This window comes from Silene latifolia, chromosome 8 (genome assembly GCF_048544455.1).
Source record: "Silene latifolia isolate original U9 population chromosome 8, ASM4854445v1, whole genome shotgun sequence".
NCBI classification, from domain to species: domain Eukaryota; kingdom Viridiplantae; phylum Streptophyta; class Magnoliopsida; order Caryophyllales; family Caryophyllaceae; genus Silene; species Silene latifolia.
In genome coordinates, this window is record NC_133533.1 from 107,510,743 (window position 1) to 107,531,282 (window position 20,540).

Here is a 20,540-nt window from a genome sequence, read left to right on the forward strand (position 1 = left end):
ACACGATTCTGGTTATAAAAACGTCAAAATGCCGACTCGATCGATTCAGACCCACTCGATCGAGTACCTCACCTACTCGATCGAGTACCCCCTACTCGATCGAGTCATGCTGACTCGTATATACTACCCGCATGTTATCTCTCATAACCCAACGTACTATGCAACTTTATGAACTCAACATTATAATATGACTAAGCATGCAATTCTACACAATTCCTCATACAATCAACAAAACAAACTATTTCAGGTTATCAAATGCCACATAATAAACAACCATCATGCTTCTTTATTCAAACTAACATATGTACACACCCCACCAAATTTTCAATCACAATTTCAATCTTCTACTCCCAACATCCAACAATTCATAACATACATCGTTACGTTCACATAAGCTGACAAACACCACATACGACCTTGACACATACCCCCCATGTGACCGGTTCAAAATTGTAGGGCGAGTTCGCGACTTTAGGACGTCTCTTAAGCCTTTGCATTAGCTCCTACAACCTTTACCCCGGGTTCATTTTAATTGACTCCCTATATTCATTATATTCATTAGTTACAAGTTTCAGGATCGTCGCTCTGATACCATTTTGTAACACCCCCATACTCCAAGTGCCTTACCAGAACCACTCAGGTATAAAGCTGTTACCATCTCGGTTCCCCGAGGCAATGATAATCATAAGACAATAACGAAACAACATTTAAATAGTATAAGTTTAGTGAAAGAATACAATCCAAAACCAAATGCCCAAAATACGGGTTACATGTTCTCAAAACAACTGTCCAAACAACTAACTGAAAATGTCTGACAAACTACTAATGCTACAAATGAAGACTCTATCATCTGAAGGTGACACATCCCAGCTAGCCCATGTATCTCGACTCATACCTGCTCAACAACTGCTCACCATCCCTGAATGGATCACCACAGCTTTTAAAACAATAAACGGGGTCAGTACTAATCACACAATTTATATAACTCAACAAAACAACAAACAACACAACTCAATCGTCACAGATGTACTCCGAACTCCATCACCAACTCCACAATACTGACTACACACTAAAGTGTGTAGCCCCGCTGAGTACCCATCGCAACAGTTACTCCTCGCCGCCGATGGGGACCGCAGCCATTCCCACCTAAGCCCCGCTCATCTCCGTCGAGCGATAAACCCAAATCCATTAATGTGCACATCTCTTATGTGGCGGGTTCCACAGAAGGCGAATAATGGGCGTGAAGCCACTCCCGCAAGTGACTCCACTCAGCCAGGGATGCACCCCGAAGAACACAGACAGATAGAATCAATCACAACTACTAATCAGCAATTAAAACCAACAACCGTCACAATACTCGTATGATAACAATCAGCAATCACAAATAACCACCAACACATTATGGGACTAATACTGAGTAGGGAAACCCTACCTGGAATGCAATACAGTCAGACGATCTCAACAGCTGTAATCAAAAATCCTCCTATACGAATCCTCCTCCTAACATAACATCACATATATCACAAACCACACAAAACTAACACAAATCCCCTAATTCCCAAAATTAGGGTTTAACAAGACTTAATTAAATATAACAAATTCGGTACATAGATCTTACCCTCGACGCAAGGATCACAAAGATGTAAAGAAAGATGAATTTCGACCTTCCAAGCTCCGGTATTTGTCAATAATGCAATGAGTGCGAAGTACGTAGGTTGAAATCTCTTTTGAAAGTAATTAGGTTTGTAAAAGTGTATTATGAAAGTGACGGAAGTTTTTATATATTAATTAGCATTATTAACAAAACCCGACAAAACATTACCCACAAACCGGGCTACTCGATCGAGTAACTGACGTACTCGATTGAGTGCCGCCTACTCGATCGAGTACCGAGGCTACTCGATCGAGTACCCAACAGGTCAGAAACTGTTTTAAATCGCAAAACACCCCTACTCGACAGAGCAAGGCCCACTCGATAGAGTACCGATAGACTCATAAAACCGTAGTATTACATTTAGCCAACCGCAGCAATTCCTCGATCAACCACAAGACATCGACCAAGCAAGCAACCCCTATACAAATAGCATACAATTCTATTACTACCACTACAACCCTACAAGGAACGACAAAGACAAAGACAATGATGATGACATACCTACGCATCTCACAACGGCGTTAAGACCGCTACCCGACTCAAGCAAATCATTCTCAAGGCACTAGCATCCTCAAAGGCTCCCATGAAAGGTATTTGGTGAAGGGGAAGGAGGGAGGCGGCATCTAGGTCTGAAGGAAGGAGGCGGAAATGACTTGCGGTTTTAACAAAACACGATTATAAACCCTCGCTGTATAGACGCTACTCGATCGAGTAACTAACTTACTCGATCGAGTGGCCCCTACTCAATTGAGTACCCAAGCTACTCGATCGAGTAGCCTCTACTCTATCGAGTACCACTCATCCTCATACTCTAATAAGACACTGGGCATCTCTGGCACGCATTCCTAAAGACCATCACCTACCCCCAAAGGTCGGTCAACACTGGTCAACAGGTCCCTAAAAGGGCGGGTATTACAGTCTTCCCCCCTTAAAAAGAACTTCGTCCCCGAAGTTCGACTCATCCTCCCCCAAACCAAACAACAAGAAACCGAAGGTCGACACCCTCGTTCTCCCGACACAGTTCCACTACTCTCTAGAGGCATTATCCCACTATGTCATCATCATCAACTTTTAACATATATATTCAAAACAGGAAATAAAAACCGAAGGAGCTGGAGACAGGGAATTGATTAAAGAAAAGATGTTCGAAGAATGGGACGAATTCATTAGAAGAAACACAGTTCCCTGTAACCTAGAAGCAGATCTGGTTTTTATTCCAATGGTATGGAAAGAACATTATTTCTGTATTTGTATAAATTTCAAAAGCGAAACAGTAGAAGTGCTGGACAACACAGAGTACGCCGACTGGGAGCAAACACAAATACACAAAGTTGCAGATTTGGTGGTATGATTAATTGATAGTTCTTTAAATTATTTTCGTATATCAACATTGAAATAATGAATTTTAATGTTTGTAAGATTATCACTAATTGTTAAGCTTAATATTGTAGGCGGAGCACATGAGTGACTACTTAGCAAAGAAGAACGTGGAAAGAGCAGATGATATAATAACGTTTGATGTTGTCAACATCAACTTCCCTTGGCAAAAGACAGAGATGAACAATACTGAGTCTGGAAACTTCTTAATGATGCACATGATTCGATATGAGGGTGTAATGTTTGAAGCCGACCTGAACCAAAAAGTGTATAAGCGATACTACTGGCTAGAAATGGCAGCAGCATTGCTTTTAGCTGACATAAATGAGAACAGAACACCTTTGATCGAAAAAGTAAAAGAATTTTCAGATGGGAAGGACGAAATCTGGAAGATATTGAAGCAAACGAGGAAGAACAACGAAAAGGTGAAAGGGAAGCAGAAAGAAGAAGTACTAATGGCAGAAGGTCAAACAAAAGAGAACGCTAATGTTGTTGTGGAGGAGACAAATAAAGAAGATGTTCCGGAAACAGCAAAGGAGGATTGTACTAAGAAACCGATTATTAACACAGAATTGCCAATTCTTCGGCAATCTCCTAGGAAAAGGTAAAAACCAAAGCATTTACAATTTTATATACAAAAAGGTAGAAAGTAATTATTACAAAGGTGTCCAGAAATAATAACTGACTGTTAGTATTGATTTGCTTTACAGAGGAGCTGATTCCGGAAAAGATGGTGAAGATCGTAGCAACGAGCCCGCAATAACATACAAACGTGGTAGGATTAAGACCGTTGCAAATCCTAAGAACCGCGGTAGAGGTAGAGGAAGGAATTAGGACTACTATATTTGTTAGAACAAAGTTGTAATTAAACTAAATGGTATGTAATGTTAGTACAAGAAGAAATTTAATGGTACTTTTTATAATGGTAAAGTAGTGATCGCTATTTTGGATCTCATATAACTCTTGCTAAAGTGTGATATTATTTCACGTTTGGTGTGATATTGTGTAATAATTGTTGTGATATTTCTTCTCAATATCACACAGTTTGCTAAACAATACCACACTGGTTACTTAAAAACATCACTATGGATATGGATTTTTAAATCTCGCGTTGATATTGTTTTTAGAATGTTGTGATATGGTTGTGTACACGGGTTGATATTGTTTCTCAGTTTCACACAGTTTGATAAACAATATCACACAGATTACTAAACAATATCACACAGATTACTAAACAATATCACAGATTACTAAACAATACCACACTGGTTACTTTAAAATATCACTATGGATATGGATTTTTAAATTTCACGTTGATATTGTTTTTAGAATGTTGTGATATTGTTGTGTACACAGGTTGATATTGTGTTAGAAAATTGCAGAAGCATATAATAAACTGCCATATTTTGATTTGATGTTTGTGATATTGTTTAAATATAAACTCGAACTGCTGTATTTTGACAACACACAAAACACAAGATTTGAAAATCTTAAAGCAAAAGGCATATATAGTAGTTCTGATGTAGTGATACTGTTTAGAGTAAGATGTGAAATATATAAATATAAGGTGTGATATTGTTTCTCAGTATCACAAAATACAAAAACAAGACAACTGAGACAAATAAAATAATCAAATATTCTCCGAGTACGAGTATTTTCTATATAAAAATAAAGTATAATCTATACTTTAATGAAGGTTGTGGTGTATATTAATATAATAGTCATAAAGTATGTCGTCTATTTGTTGCTGCTATAATTAATGAGCGCCATCAACAAAAACTCCTTCAACCGATCAACGATCATCAACATCATCCTCATCTGAACTGCCCTGAAAAATACAAAAAGGTGAAACAGTGATATTATTTTATATAAGGAGTGATATTATTTCAAATGAAGTGTGATATTGTTTCTATCTCGGAACAATTACAAACAATATCATATTCTGTTATCCTATAATAGTGATACTGTGTAGTATAAAGTGTGATATTATTTCTAAAATTACCAGGAAAATAGAAAGAAAGTTGATACAGATGCGTTGACACATTTTGTTATCCTCAAACAATATCACATTCTGTTATCGTCAAATAGTGATACTGTTTCGTATAAGATGTGATATTATTTAAAATAACATGTGATATTGTTTCTGACTCGTCACCATACAGCATATATAAAAAGTTTCATAGAATTTTCATGGTGAACATACCTTATTGTCAGCATCAGGTACAAAAGCATTAGGACAGTTACGTTTATCATGGTGAGCCATTTGTTTGCAATTACGGCAAAGCCTTTTAGGCTTCTTCGCTTTAGCTATGCATTGTTGCTTTTTGGAGATCATTCTCTTCCCGCTACCCTTGTTCTTTGCCTGACGAGGTGGTAGAATCCTCACATTAGTTGAGGAACTGCACCCAAGAAGCATCTCCAACTCCTGCTCTTTGGTCATTGACTCTGATTGCGGATTGAGTTTCACCCTAAATTGTTTAAGTGTGTCAACAAGATCAGTGATGTCCTTCGTAGACACATTCTTGAGCACACTGATGGTCGCGTAGAACTCTGACCATAACTTGCACATTTCCATCTTTCTTAAATCAGTGGCATCAAAATCCTCAATTAACTCACCATGTGGACCATAAAGAGGGATCTTGTGTGCATTCTTGGTCCACCGCATAAGAATGTATTTATCGGGCAAAGTGTGTACTTGTTTTTCAGAGTAAACCCAGATAATGTGTCTACAAATAATACCCTTCCTGTTGAACAACTTGCAAGAACAATCAGCATCATTGGTTAGAGAATTGTAGACAACTTCGTAGGTCTTCTGCATTATGGCATCAGCAATACCAATTAAATCTATACCGTTTGCAGGTGGTGTGAAGCCACCAACACTAAGGGAACAAATAGAAGCAGAAGCTTCTACTTGAAAATCTGCGAAAGCAGAATTTGTATAAACCTTGGAAGCATGAGCTTCCAACTTAAGAGAAGTTGTTAATTGTGGAAGAGTACAATCATCGTCTCTATCAAGTTGTTTTTGAGTATGGCGTTGTACATCAATGGCGATTTGAAACCGCATCAAGAATTCAACAAGTGTACCATGTGCATTTTCAAAACGCTTGAAAAAATTATTCTGGCTCTCAGAACGTTGAGTTGTTCGTAATAGACAACCCATAGGAACATCACGAAAATAAGCTAGGATCCATTTTCTCCTTTTTCTAAACATGGTTGACAACCAGGAATTACCTTCAAGATTATGCTCATTGACAAACTGACATCACTTTTCTTCAAATTCAAGAGGTTCTAACTCAGCATCCCAAATAATAGCATTCAAACGGCTGACAAAATCAGTCTCTTTCGATATTGCAGGCCCAACCTTATCACTAAGCTTTTGCATGATATGCCACATGCAATATCTGCGCCTAGCATGTTTGAAGACAGCACGCAAACCCAGCTTTATTCCAGGACACTGATCAGTTATTATACAGTGTGGCTCTCGCTGTCCCATAGCATCAAGGAACTTTTGAAAGACCCACGTGAAAGAATCTTCATCCTCATGAAATAGCAAGGCAGAAGCAAAAGTAACTGACCTTTTGTGGTGGTCTACGCCGGTAAAAGGAGTGAAAAGCATACTGACAGGGCAGTCATATACCTATCAAAAATAACCAACTGGCTCTAACTAATATAGCTAGGGAAGTCGGGTCGATCTCCACAGGGAGATGGGAAAATGTCACCTTTGTCTAAGTTCGTCACGGTAACCAAATTGGGAGGTTTTTAATTGTATTGCTCTAAACTAATGAGAGTAAGAAAGAGAAAAAGGCAGAGAAAAAGGATTAAGCAGATAAGGAAAGCAGCTAAGACAGACGGTTCACCATGATCATACAGTCAAGTAATCTAGGTTTTAGGTTAGTGCAAGTATAGTCTAAGGAGCAGTGAATATCTCCTTTCGGTCTCAATTCGCCCTAAAGCACAAATAGCTTAGCTTTCGCCCCCACTATAGTGCCCTATTGTTCGCTACGAGTCTCACCCATTCCAACCTTTCGGTCCAGGTCAAGGTTTACTATGATTTAAATGCCTAATTGCGTCGACTCAATTAGACAGATACAGATAAATGCATCAATTAACAACAACGATTGCACCAGCATTAACCTAATATGGCAACTACTATCCCGTCATAATCATGGATCCCCTAGTCTTAGCAAGGGAAATTAGCTATGCATCACTATTGAATCAACAACAATAACACAAAGATAATTGAAATTAAACATACTAACAAAGCTAATAGAGATTGAATAGGGTAAAGATGATAGCAATAAAGGAAAGAAAGAAATAAAGCAACAATTAAGATTAAGGAATTAAGAAGGAATAATAATACCGATCACAAATCCGAATTCGAGTAGCAAAAGGGTAGAAATAGAGCAAATCCCAGAAACAGTAGGGAAATGATAGAGTAAAAGTCAATGAGGATAGTTACGCAGTCTACTGTATTTAGTAGTATATGAAAATCCTCCTCAAAACCTAATCCATAACTAAATTACAAAAGCCCATACGAAAATAGGCGAAAAAATTCTAATTCAGGCCAAACTACTCGATCGAGTGGAAATAAACCACTCGATCGAGCAACTAAGCGTCAAACCCCTCGATCGAGTGGAAATAAACCACTCGATCGAGTAACTCCTTGTAATGTCTTCTCGATTGAATACTCGAACTGCTCGATCGAGTAACCTTCAGTATATAAAGCATTCGATCGACTAGAAAAGTAGTCGATCGAGCTATTTTGGCACGTTAGACATTATAACACCTTCCAAAACCAGCTCACGTGTCTTCAAAGTGTTAGATTCCAAGCTCCGGCTCCTTGTTCTCCATAAATGCATGCAAATGGGACGAATTTAGGCTCGATTTAGCTCCTCTTTGGTTTATTCCTGCAATTTACATAAAACGAACCAAAGTAGAATATTCGGGGGTATTTGTAGCCAGATGCTACATAAATAGTACAGAAATGCGTGTAAAAATGAGGTAAAAACCCTATATAAAATACACGCATCAAATCTCCCCAAACCAAACCTTTGCTTGTCCCCAAGCAAATTATGAATGTAACTAAGAATAAACAGTGGAATGGGACCAACGCATCAGCTACAAATCACCCACCAAAACCAGTTTAATGCAACAACTAACAAAGTGGCAAATGAGAAGTGCAAACGAGTTAAATCAATGTTTCAAACTTATTGAACCGTCGACCTTGCAAGACTTGCTCATCACTCAAAATTAGGCAAAAGGTGAGTATATATGTGAAAGATAGAAAGAAGTAAAGACACTCACCTAACTCGACCTATAAGAACACGCATGCAGTTAACATAAATAAAGTCTCTACAACCGTACATATGCATTCCAACCATACTAATGACCAAGACACATGTCGAGGACTTACAGTTGGGTAAGTGAGGTAATGGGTAAGAAGGGGCTAAGATGAATTTGGATATGTGGTGTTAATAGCCAGGCTAGCAACAACGAATCCAAATATGAACTGCATCCCAACTTCGTACTCAATATAACAAAACAAAACGGTGCAAATTCCATGCACTCAACTCACGAAACATCAAGAACTTGTCAACTCCCCATAAGATGTAAATTAGACATGAGAGTGAAAATCATCTGTACAATTTCTCATTTTTTCTTTTCGCACGTGATTTTTCTTTCTTTTTCTTTTTCATATTCCATTTTTTTTTCATTCTTTTCTTCTCTTTTTTTTCCATCATTTTTTATTTCATTCCCTTCAATTCTTCCACCATCTTCTGAATTCAAATAAAAATAACTAAACTGCAGTAAAGCATTCCAAACAGCTACTCATTACTAGCTCGGCTAGGGTAGGAAAAATTATAGTATGTAGCTAAAAGGACAAAAGCGCAATTTGGCTATGTGAGGCTCATGGGTAGAATGAAATAAAGGGGAACTGCCTCTCCTTAACATGTGTCACCATCCACAGACCGAATGCATACAGGTATTAAGAAGACTAGACTCATGTTTATGCAAATTGATGTTACATGCCTTACAGAGAGTACTACTCACATCCTAAATGAAACCGGTCATGAATGTCACCAGTTTATAAAGCTCTAACCTCAGAATGTAATGTAGCTTGCCGATATATGAGTCAAGTCTATTCGTTCAAATAAGAGAGAGACAAAAACTCGTAGATCATGCACATTATCATGCCAACTATATGTCAAGAATATGCAAGGTAGAAGAAAGGATTCAATATAGCGTCAAAGTTCAAACGTTCCGACTCAAATTAAACGTGAAAATTTTTGAATTTTATGTGATTTTTTGAATTAAAAACGACAATGCATGCGAAAATAATGAAACGTGCAAGCAAGCGAAAATGCAAGAAAAAATACAGACACAGATATGGATGCATACCTCCCTAAACCAAACCGTACAATGCCCTCATTGTACCAAAAATAGGGAAAGAAATGCAAACTGAGGAGAAAAGGATAAGTGGAGTCGGAATACTAACAAAATGTTGTGAAGAGGGACCTCCCCAAACCGACCATGAACATGGGAGGTCAAAGGAAGTCAAGCAGTAGCTCAATAGACGTAAAGTTTTAGCTGGAAGACAAAACTACTCGATCGAGTAGCTTGGAATAGCTCGATCGAGTGAACTAGTGTCTGGAAGGACTCGATCGAGTAAAATAATCACTCGATCGAGTAAACGTGATTATGCAGCTTGTCGATCGAGTATATATATCACTCAATCGAGTGAATATGATCTCAAAAGTGCTCGATCGAGTAGAAAAACTACTCGATCGAGTGACTGTACCTGCAGAACACGCATCAAAAGCAAGGAAAATACATAGGGTGCATAAAACAGCGTCTAAAGTTCGACAAAAAGCTATAGGCAAATAAAAAGTTCAACAAAAGTACAATAAAACAGTCCGGGTTGCCTCCCGGAGAGCGCAGGTTTAAGAGGTCCCGCACGACCTTTCTGGCATCAACTGGCGCATCTAGCTCGTCGAAGTACAAGACTTCAACACGATTGTCTGCTTCATTTGCCTCGTGATAATGCTTCACATATTGCCCATTCACCTTGAACCTACTTCCTTCGGAATCTTCGAGCTCCACGGATCCAAATTTGGTAACAGCCGTCACCGTATAAGGACCACTCCACCTGGACTTGACTTGCCAGAAATAATCGCAATCGGCATTAAACAAGAAAGACCTTTTGCCCAACATGAAACTCCCGAGGTAGATTTCTTTTGTCATGCCATCTCTTCGTCTTTTCTTTATAAATGCGCGAGCTATCATAGGCATTAAGCCTAAATTTTTCAAACTCATCTAGCTGCAAAAGACGATTCTGACCACACAACTTAGGATCAAAGTTAAGCTCATGAATTGCCCACCAAGCCTTACATTCCAACTCAACAGGTAAGTGACATGATTTCCCATAAACTAACCTATAAGGTGATGCACCAATTGGTGTCTTAAAGGCTGTTCTGTAGGCCCATAATGTGTCTTCTAATTTAAGACTCCAGTCCTTCCATGATTTAGAAACTACCTTAGACAAGATCTCTTTCATCTCGCGATTAGAGACCTCTACCTGACCACTAGTTTGGGGATGATAACCCAAACCACACCGGTGTTGGACACCAACTTTAGACATAATGGAAGTTAGTTTCTTTTCTTTAAATTGCATTCCCCCATCACTAATGACGACCCTAGGGACACCAAATCGGGGAAATATGACCTTTTTAAACATTTTTATCACGGTCTTGGCCTCACAATGAGGTGAAGCAATTGCCTCAACCCATTTCGACACATAATCTACAGCCACTAAAATGTACCTGTTACCTTTACTAGACGGGAACGGTCCTTGGAAATCAATGCCCTAGACATCGAAAACCTCAACCTCTAAGATACCATTTTGTGGCATCTCATGTCTCTTTGAAATGTTCCCTGATCGTTGGCAAGCATCACAAGCTGAAACAAAAGACTTAGCATCAGCAAACAAAGAAGACCAATAAAAACCAGACTGAAGTACCTTAGCCACAGTGCGCGATGGACCGTGGTGACCACCATAGGAAGAGGAGTGACAGCCTTCCAGGACTACTTTGGCCTCCCACTGCGGAATACACCGTCTGTAGAGACCGTCTGCACATTCCTTAAACAAATAAGGATCATCCCGAAAATCTTGCTTAGCGTTATACGAAAACGCTTCCTCTGGCGATGAGAAAGGTCGGGCGGCGCGCTTACTTGCCACGACAACGTAATTAGCTATATCTGCATACCAAGGCTCTTGGTTAACAATAGACGATAATACATCAAATAAAGTATCGTCAGGGAAAGAGTCATCAATAGGTAGAGAATCTTCCCCTTCTTGTCGCGACAAATGATCAGCTACAACGTTCTCAGCTCCTTTCTTATCTTTAATCTGCAAATCAAACTCCTGAAGAAGGAGTATCCATCTCAATAGTCGTGGTTTAGCCTCCTTCTTAGCAAGGAGATGCCTCAAAGCTGCATGGTCGGTAAAAACAAAGAACTTCGACCCAATCAAATAAGAACGAAACTTCTCTAAGGCATAAACTACAGCTAGCAGCTCTTTTTCAGTGGTAGTGTACTTCACTTGAGCCTCATCCAGAGTTCGGCTCGCATAGTAGATTGCATTTAAAGCTTTGTCTTTCCGTTGGCCTAGCGCCGCTCCTAGTGCATAGTCACTGGCATCACACATTATCTCAAACGGCAAGTCCCGATCGGGAGGTCGTATGATCGGCGCAGAGACTAAAGCCTGCTTTAACCTGTGAAAAGCAGAAAGACACTCATCAGTAAACACAAAAGGGGCATCCTTTTGTAGCAGCTGTGTAAGTGGTTTAGCAATTTTTGAGAAATCCTTGATAAACCGGCGATAAACGCCGGCGTGGCCAAGGAAACTCCTCACCCCCTTAACATTAACAGGAGGTGGTAATTGCTGAATCACTTCCACCTTTGCTTTATCAACTTCTATTCCCCTATCAGAAACTAAGTGCCCTAAGACAACTCCCTCGTTGACCATGAAATGGCACTTCTCCCAGTTAAGCACGAGATTAACCTCGATGCAGCGCTGCAACACTTTATCAAGGTTAGACAGACAGTTAGAAAAATCACTTCCATAAACACTGAAATCGTCCATGAAAACTTCCATAATAGACTCGATAAACTCGGAAAATATCCCCATCATGCACCTTTGGAAGGTGGCAGGGGCATTACATAAACCAAAAGGCATTCTGCGATAAGCAAACACGCCTTGAGGACAAGTAAATATAGTCTTAGCTTGATCGTCTGGGTGAATAGGGATCTGAAAGAACCCTGAATACCCATCTAAATAGCAGAAAAATTTATGAGAAGCTAACCTTTCTACCATTTGATCAATAAAAGGAAGGGGAAAGTGATCTTTCTCGGTGGCGGCATTAAGCTGTCTGTAATCTATACACATCCGCCAACCAGTCACTACTCAAGTGGGTATTAACTCATTTTTGTCATTCTTAACCATGGTAGTCCCTCCTTTCTTCGGGACTACCTGCACTGGACTCACCCATTTAGAATGACCAACAGAATAGATAATACCTGCGTCGAGCAACTTCATTACCTCAGCCATCACAACATCTTGCATCTTCTTGTTCAGTCTGCGCTGACCCTATCTGCAAGGTTTGTGATCTTCCTCCAGCTTTATCCTGTGCATACAAATATCGGGACTAATCCCCTTGATATCGTCCAATGAATAACCCAATGCTTTCCTGTTTTTCTTAAGCACAGCTAACAAAGAAGTCAGCTGATCATTATCAAGTTTAGCACTAACAATGACTGGATATTGCTCAGTATCGTCTAAGAAAACATATTTTAGATGAGAAGGAAGAGGCTTATACTCCGGTACCTTTACCTCAATGGAGCAAAGAGTGCTAATCATTTGTTCCACTTGCTCTCCCTCAGCGTCGGTGAGTCCACGCTCATCTAAATCATCTATAAGCAAATCCATCACAGCGTCATCGTCATGTGGGCTATCTGCACATTCGTCCAAAAGCATAAGAGCTTCTAGTGGGTTCTTCATGAAAGAACCCGACCAGAAGTCATAAATAGACTCGTCAATAATATCAACCGAATAACAAGTATCCTCTATCATTGGCCGAGCCAAAGTACTAGGCAGACTGAAAGTGATCGCGTCATCCCCTATTGCAAGAGTCAAACGCCCTTGTTTGACATCAATAATGGCCCCAGCTGTACAAAGGAATGGTCTTCCTAAGATAATTGGGGTCCGGGTGTCCTCAAATATATCTAAAACAATGAAATCCACAGGTATAAAGAGCTTGCCTATTTTCACAGGCATGTCCTCTAAGACACCTAAGGGTCTCCTAACAGATCTATCGGCCATCTGTAGGGTAATGTTAGTCACTTTAAGATGACTCATATTCAATTTCTTGCAGACAGATAGGGGCATGACACTGACGCTGGCTCCTAAATCACAAAGAGCCTTATCAATAACCACATTGCCTATAACACAGGTAATAGAGAAGCTACCCGGGTCTTTTATTTTAGGTGGAACCTTATTTAAAAATAAATTAATAGACTCTTCCATAAATGAAACCGTCTCAAATTCACTTAGCTCTCTCTTACGCGTCACAATATCTTTCATAAATTTAGCGTAAGTAGGTACCTGGGTAACAAGTTCGGTAAAAGGGACAGTTACCTGGAGGTTCTTCACAATGTCCACAAACTTACCGTAATGTCGCTCGACCTTCGCGTCCTTCAGACGACCTGGGAAGGGTACTCTGGTAGCAATGAGTGGAACCGCGACTTTCTCTTTACCTTTATCAGTGCGTGACGTCTCCACAGCAGGGGAAGATGACACGGTAGCGGAATTAGATAGTAAAATGGGGTCTCCGCTGCTTGTGGTACTCGATCGAGCACTTTCACCACTCGATCGAGTGGTTTCATATTAGCTTTTACTCGATCGACCATTTTTATCACTCGATCGAGTGATCTCTTTTTCAGGCTTACTCGATCGAGTGATTTCTTCAGCTATTTTACTCGATCGAGTAAGAATATAACTCGATCGACCATCTGTGATTTGGGCACTACTTGATCGACCACAATTATCACTCGATCGAGTGATGGGATGAATTAATTCACTCGATCGATTAGATTTTTCACTCGATCGAGTATCTGAAGAACACGCAGCAAGGATTTCGTCTAGAAATTCATCCAAATCATCATCCGGGGTATTATCAACTGTCACAACCCCGTCCTCTGGTACTTTTGGCCCCTCATGAACAAGGCCACTCTGGAGATTCGTTGCATTAACCGGATCGTATGTCGGTAGAAGGTTGGCTTGGTATTTCGCGAGTGTTAACTGCGCGACTTGTTCTCTCAACTCCACTATGACGGTTTCATTCCTATTGCATTTCTCTCTAAACTGTTGTGTTAAGTTCAACATCAAAGATTTCAGTTTGGCAATTTCCTCGTTTGCAGAAGGAGAGACCGGTTGCGGCGCTGGCGTAGAAAGAGTAGAAACATTCTTCATTTCTTTATACAATTGAGAAAAAGGAACTCCTTGCTTGTATTTCTGATAAGCAAGGACGCGCTCTATACTTGCCAGACACTCAATAGGGTCATTGTAACACCCCCATACTCCAAGTGCCTTACCAGGACCACTCAGGTATAAGGATGCCACCATCTCGGTTACCCGAGGCATGATAATCATAAGACAATAACGAAACAACATTTAAATGATATAACTTTAGTGAAAAGTACAAACCAAGGCCAAATCCCAAAATACGGGTACAAGTTCTCAAACCAACTGTCTAATCAACTAAAAGCAAAGTTTATAAAACTACTAAGCTACAAAATGAAGACTTCTATCATCGACAGTGGCACATCCCAGCAATCCCATGTGACTCAACTCAAACCTGCTCAATTACTGCTCACCATCCCCGAATGGATCACCGCAGGTTTTACAAAACAACAACCGGGGTCAGTACTAATCACACAACTTATATATATTAACAATACGATAAACAGACAGCTTAACCGTCACACACACACACAATCACACCAGTCCCATCCATCTTAATCATCATTCCACTGGACCAGCCCTGCCAGTGGGGGACCGCAGCCGTACCCACCAAATCCTCGCTCCTCATATTGAGCGAATTCCATGTTCATTAATGTGCACATCCCCTTCCGTGGCGGGTTCCACGAAGGGCGAAACTAGGGCGTGAAGCCACTCCCGCAAGTGACTCCACTCAGCCGAGAACGCATCTCGAGAACCAGAGACAAACAATCACAATCACAACCGTCACAATACAATTACGATATTAATCAAACAATCAATCTCAACACATCAACAATCACTATGGGACTAATACTGAGTAGGGAAACCCTACCAGGAAAGCACAATAGTCAGACGGTATCAACAGCTGTATCAAATAAAAAAGCCTCTTCTACAAAACCTCCTCCTATCATACAAACACATAAACACTAACAAATCACAATCTACAAAAAACCCCCAAATCCCCATATTAGGGTTTAACCAACTTAAAGGAAATACTGTAAAAACGGTACATAGATCTTACCCTCGACGCAAGGATCTCAACGGTATAACGAAAGGTGAAATCCGACCTTCCAAACTCCGGGATTTGCTAACAATGCGATTAAAGCGAAGAACGTACTTTGTTTTCTCTCTTGACAGTAATTTAGGTTTTGAAAAGTGTTTAAGAACAATGACGGAAAAGATTATATACCTAATCGCATTATTAACAAAACCCGAGAAATAACACCCCGTAAACCGGCTACTCGATCGAGTAGCTAAGGTACTCGATCGAGTAGCTAAGGTACTCGATCGAGTGCCCCCTTACTCGATCGAGTATCTTAGTTACTCGATCGAGTACCCAACAGGTCAGAAACTATTTTAAAACGCAACTCACCCTTACTCGACAGAGTAAGGCCTACTCGATAGAGTACCCAGAGACTCATAAATACGGAGTATTACAGTCATGCCCTTCCATGCCACATCTACCACATATCTCCACATGCTCAGTAATTGAACAAACCTGTGCACTCTCACCTGTAGTTTCCATAATCTCCACATTACCTAGACTTTTGCTAGGACTTTCCACTGCAGCTGCTACCAACTCATTAACTTGCTCACTACCTCGGGGATTTCCATATTCGGAGACATGAATAGCCATCTCCTCAATGAGACGCCACCCTTGATCATCTTCCACGTTTTTAGTGAATCTCCCCTTAGCTACACTATCAAGAATAGCTCTCTGGCTCCGATATAACCCGTTGTAGAATTGGGTGCAAAGGAACCAATGTTTGAACCCGTGATGAGGCACAGAGCGGACAAGCTTCTTGAACCTAGTCCAAGCCCCATCCAAGTCTTCAGTAGACAATTGCTCAAAAGAACTAATCTGAGCTCTCAAGGCATTGGTGCGCTGCGGTGGGAAATATCGCCTGTAAAAGGCTAGAGCAAAGGAACTCCAGTCGGTTACACCGGCTACCTCCCTATCTAGATCTCTCAACCATTCCCTGGCGTCATCAGTTAAAGAAAAGGGAAAAATAGCTCCCTTTACTTCGTCCTGTGTCACCCCAGCAGCAAGAGGAATGGTAGAGCAATACTCCGTAAACAGCTATATATGCTTGCCTGGATCTTCTTCAAGTACCCCCCTAAAGAGATTTCTCTCGACCAGCTGTATGTAAGATGGGTGGATTCCAAAGGTTCCCGAATCAGTAATGGGTAGTAAGAAACCTTTTGGAAGGGAATCCACATTCGGCTCTGAATGGCTGGCTATATTCGGCATTCTGGCAAATAGAATTTAAAAAGCAAAACAGATAACCTGTAAAACTAATCAAAAACTTTGCAGAAATGAGATCAGTCTCAAGGAATAAATTCCTTGAGACGAGAAACAAACTTAAATAAAGCAACAAAATTGCGTCACCTCCCCGGTAACGGCGCCAAAATTTGACAGGGCAAACGTATACCTATCAAAAATAACCAACTGGCTCTAACTAATATAGCTAGGGAAGTCGGGTCGATCTCCACAGGGAGATGGGAAAATGTCAGCTTTGTCTAAGTTCGTCACGGTAACCAAATTGGGGGGTTTTAATTGTATTGTTCTAAACTAATGAGAGTAAGAAAGAGAATAAGGCAGAGAAAAAGAATTAAGCAGATAAGGAAAGCAGCTAAGACAGACGGTTCACCATGATCATTCAGTCAAGTAATCTAGGTTTCAGGTTAGTGCAAGTATAGTCTAAGGAGCAGTGAATATCTCCTTTCGGTCTCATTTCGCCCTAAAGCACAAATAGCTTAGCTTTCGCCCCCACTATAATGCCCTATTGTTCGCTACGAGTCTCACTCTTTCCAACCTTTCGGTCCAGGTCAAGGTTTACTATGATTTAAATGCCTAATTGCGTCGACTCAATTAGACAGATACAGATAAATGCAGCAATTAACAACAACGATTGCATCAGCATTAACCTAATATGGCAACTACTATCCCCTCATAATCATGGATCCCCTAGTCTAAGCAAGGGAAATTAGCTATGCATCACTATTGAATCAACAACAATAACACAAAGATAATTGAAATTAAATATACTAACAAAGCTAATAGACATTGAATAGGGTAAAGATGATAGCAATAAAGGAAAGAAAGAAATAAAGCAACAATTAAGATTAAGGAATTAAGAAGGAATAATAATACCGATCACAAATCCGAATTCGAGTTGCAAAAGGGTAGAAATAGAGCAAATCCCAGAAACAGTAGGGAAATGATAGAGTAAAAGTCAATGAGGATAGTTACGCAGTCTACTGTATTTAGTAGTATACGAAAATCCTCCTCAAAACCTAATCTATAACTAAATTACAAAAGCCCATACGAAAATAGGCGGAAAAATTCTAATCCAGGCCAAACTACTCGATCGAGTGGAAATAAACCACTCGACCGAGCAACTAAGCGTCAAACCCCTCGATCGAGTGGAAATAAACAACTCGATCGAGTAACTCCTTGTAATGTCTTCTCGATTGAATACTCGAACTGCTCGATCGAGTAACCTTCAGTATATAAAGCATTCGATAGACTAGAAAAGTAGTCGATCGAGCTATTTTGGCACGTTAGACATTATAACACCTACCGAAACCAGCTCACGTGTCTTCAAAGTGTTAGATTCCAAGCTCCGGCTCCTTGTTCTCCATAAATGCATGCAAATGGGACGAATTTAGGCTCGATTTAGCTACTCTTTGGTTTATTCCTGCAATTTACATAAAACGAATCAAAGTAGAATATTCGGGGGTATTTGTTGCCAGATGCTACATAAAAAGTACAGAAATGCGTGTAAAAATGAGGTAAAAACCTTATATAAAATACACGCATCACATACAATACTTATTCGTACTGTAAGCTGGATCGTAAGTGATGTAATCACCAAACAAAGCATAGTTTCTACGAGACTCTGCATCACACCAAAATGCACGAACCAAACATTTCCCAGAATCCACCTCATAAGCAAAGTAAAAACCTTCAGTTGTATCACGTTTATCCTCAAAATAGTTAACAAACAGTTGAGCATCCCGGTCTCCTATGAAACATTTGATATCCCTTCCAAAATTCTTAAAATCAACCAGTTGAGCTCCAACATTCTCATAGCCATCTACATATTCCTTGACATTTCTAAATGCCCTTGTTGGGCCTTGATTAACCCTTGAATGATCAATAATTGTCTTTTTATGGTAAAGATGGAGGTGCCTGTGTTTATTTTTTAAACTGTTGATTTCTAAGTGAACAAAGACGGTGATTATGCCACTCACGAAACTGAAAAACAACATAACCATCCCCATTATAGCGAAACTCAATCATAGCAGTACAACCAATCCTAGTTAATTTAGTGTTCCTAATATCAAAAGGCCTGGGAGTTGCCTGCTCCTTTCCACTATCTAAAACAGTAGCCGTCCTCTTACGATCTCTAAAACCTTCACGGTTGCAAACAACAAATTTATACTTCACATCACCAGAAACAGACCTTTTTTTGGGAAGACTTCCTAGGTTCAAAACCACATGCTTCTGCATACACATCATAAAAACTAATAGCTTCTTCCAACGTCCCAAACAACTGGCCAATATGAGGTTTAAACTCAGCTGCAACATTCCTTGTCCACACTTCACTACCACCAGGTGTGGAGTCCAAGAGTAGTTGATGCACACGAGAAGGAACAGAATGTTGTTCAACATGTGGGGTCGAGCTAGATGCATCAGGTGGTTGAATGAGAACAGTAGAAGTAATTGAAGACTCAACAATATCATTACTATCTTTAGAGGTAATGTCAGAGACATGAATATCATTACAGGAAGAAGAAGTTACATTACTTGTAGGATCTGGCAAGAAAAGTAAAATGTAAAATAACAAGAAAAAGTCTTAAAGATATGGACGAAATCAATATCATACAAGTGGCTGAACAATATCACATATCCAGGAAAACAATATCACATTATCTGGGAAAAATATCACACATGAAGATGGAAGACAATATCACAAAGGAATTTTGCAGGAACAATATCACACAAGGGGCTGAACAATATCACATATCCAGGAAAACAATATCACGTATTCTGGAACAATATCACACATGAAGTTGAAAAACAATATCACAAAGGTGAATATACAATGGTACATATCAACATAAACAATATCACCAGTTGTCGAAAACAATATCACATATTGAGCAAAACAAAAACACACTTGTCAAAGATACAAAAGAAGAACGTAAATGAACAGAAAATATTTATAGGTACAAAAATTATACGAACAGAAATAAAGACGACTAGTAATAGAGAATATTTACAAAAAGTATAAAGAACATGTGATTCAAAGCTGAAAGTACAAAATAAAGAGAGAATACGCAGAGATTTGAGAATACGCTGAAAGTACAAAATTAAGAAGAATAACATACCAGACATCACAATGACGATTGAATACGCAGAGATTTGAGCAGAAAACCTGAAAACAAACAAAAACGCGTGCGAATTTTAGGAAACACAAAAGTAAATTGAAAATAACAAATAAAGCAAGATGAAATTGAAAGCATAGAAACGAAAGAAGAACAAACAGAGTAAGATGACAACGAATTGAAACATAGGGATTTAAAAACACCAATTACGTGCACGAACAAACGAACTAATTGGAATAATATGATAATTGTGAAGAATGAGCAGCAAAACCTGGAAATAAAACAAAAACGTACCGAATTTTAGGAAACACAAAATTAAATTGAAAACAACAACTAAAGCAAGATGAAATTCAAATTATAGAAACGAAATAAAAACAAACAGAGTAAGATGACAACGAATTCGAAACTTAGGGACGAAAAACGCCAATTACGTACCTGAGCAAACGAAAAAATTGGAATAATACGATAATTGTGAAGAATGAGGAGGAAAAACCGAGATCACGCCTTAATTATAGGGTTTTCCAGCTCAACAATGGAAGAAGAAGCTACAGTAGAGAG

At 39.6% G+C, this 20,540-nt stretch overlaps 2 protein-coding genes across 2 annotated transcripts; both read right to left on the minus strand.

The window, feature by feature from the left end:
* Window positions 1–4,823: 4,823 nt before the first annotated feature.
* On the minus strand, window positions 4,824–6,242 carry LOC141595685 (protein FAR1-RELATED SEQUENCE 9-like). The gene is made up of 2 exons (XM_074415650.1): window positions 5,235–6,242; window positions 4,824–4,859 (listed from the first exon to the last, which is right to left on the minus strand). The coding sequence occupies exons 1-2, from the start codon at window positions 6,240–6,242 to the stop codon at window positions 4,824–4,826; spliced, it is 1,044 nt and encodes a 347-aa protein (XP_074271751.1).
* Window positions 6,243–6,293: 51 nt separating this feature from the next.
* Window positions 6,294–19,992, minus strand: LOC141595686 (protein FAR1-RELATED SEQUENCE 5-like). The gene is made up of 5 exons (XM_074415651.1): window positions 19,986–19,992; window positions 19,090–19,410; window positions 18,839–19,007; window positions 18,424–18,738; window positions 6,294–6,648 (listed from the first exon to the last, which is right to left on the minus strand). Exons 1-5 carry the CDS (start codon window positions 19,990–19,992, stop codon window positions 6,294–6,296), a joined length of 1,167 nt encoding a protein of 388 aa, XP_074271752.1.
* Window positions 19,993–20,540: the final 548 nt, after the last annotated feature.

Excerpts from the sequence above, each read along its gene's own strand:
- LOC141595685 (XM_074415650.1), bottom strand. The coding sequence starts at position 6,242 with ATGTTTAGAAAAAGGAGAAAATGGATCCTAGCTTATTTTCGTGATGTT. Across the intron at positions 4,860-5,234 it reads TACCTGATGCTGACAATAAG|GGCAGTTCAGATGAGGATGA; the intron begins GTATGTTCACCA and ends TGTATTTTTCAG.
- LOC141595686 (XM_074415651.1), bottom strand. Across the intron at positions 18,739-18,838 it reads GTTTTTCAGTTTCGTGAGTG|GGTTAATCAAGGCCCAACAA; the intron begins GCATAATCACCG and ends TGATCATTCAAG. Across the intron at positions 6,649-18,423 it reads CCAGCTTACAGTACGAATAA|TATGCTTTTCACTCCTTTTA; the intron begins GTATTGTATGTG and ends CTGCCCTGTCAG.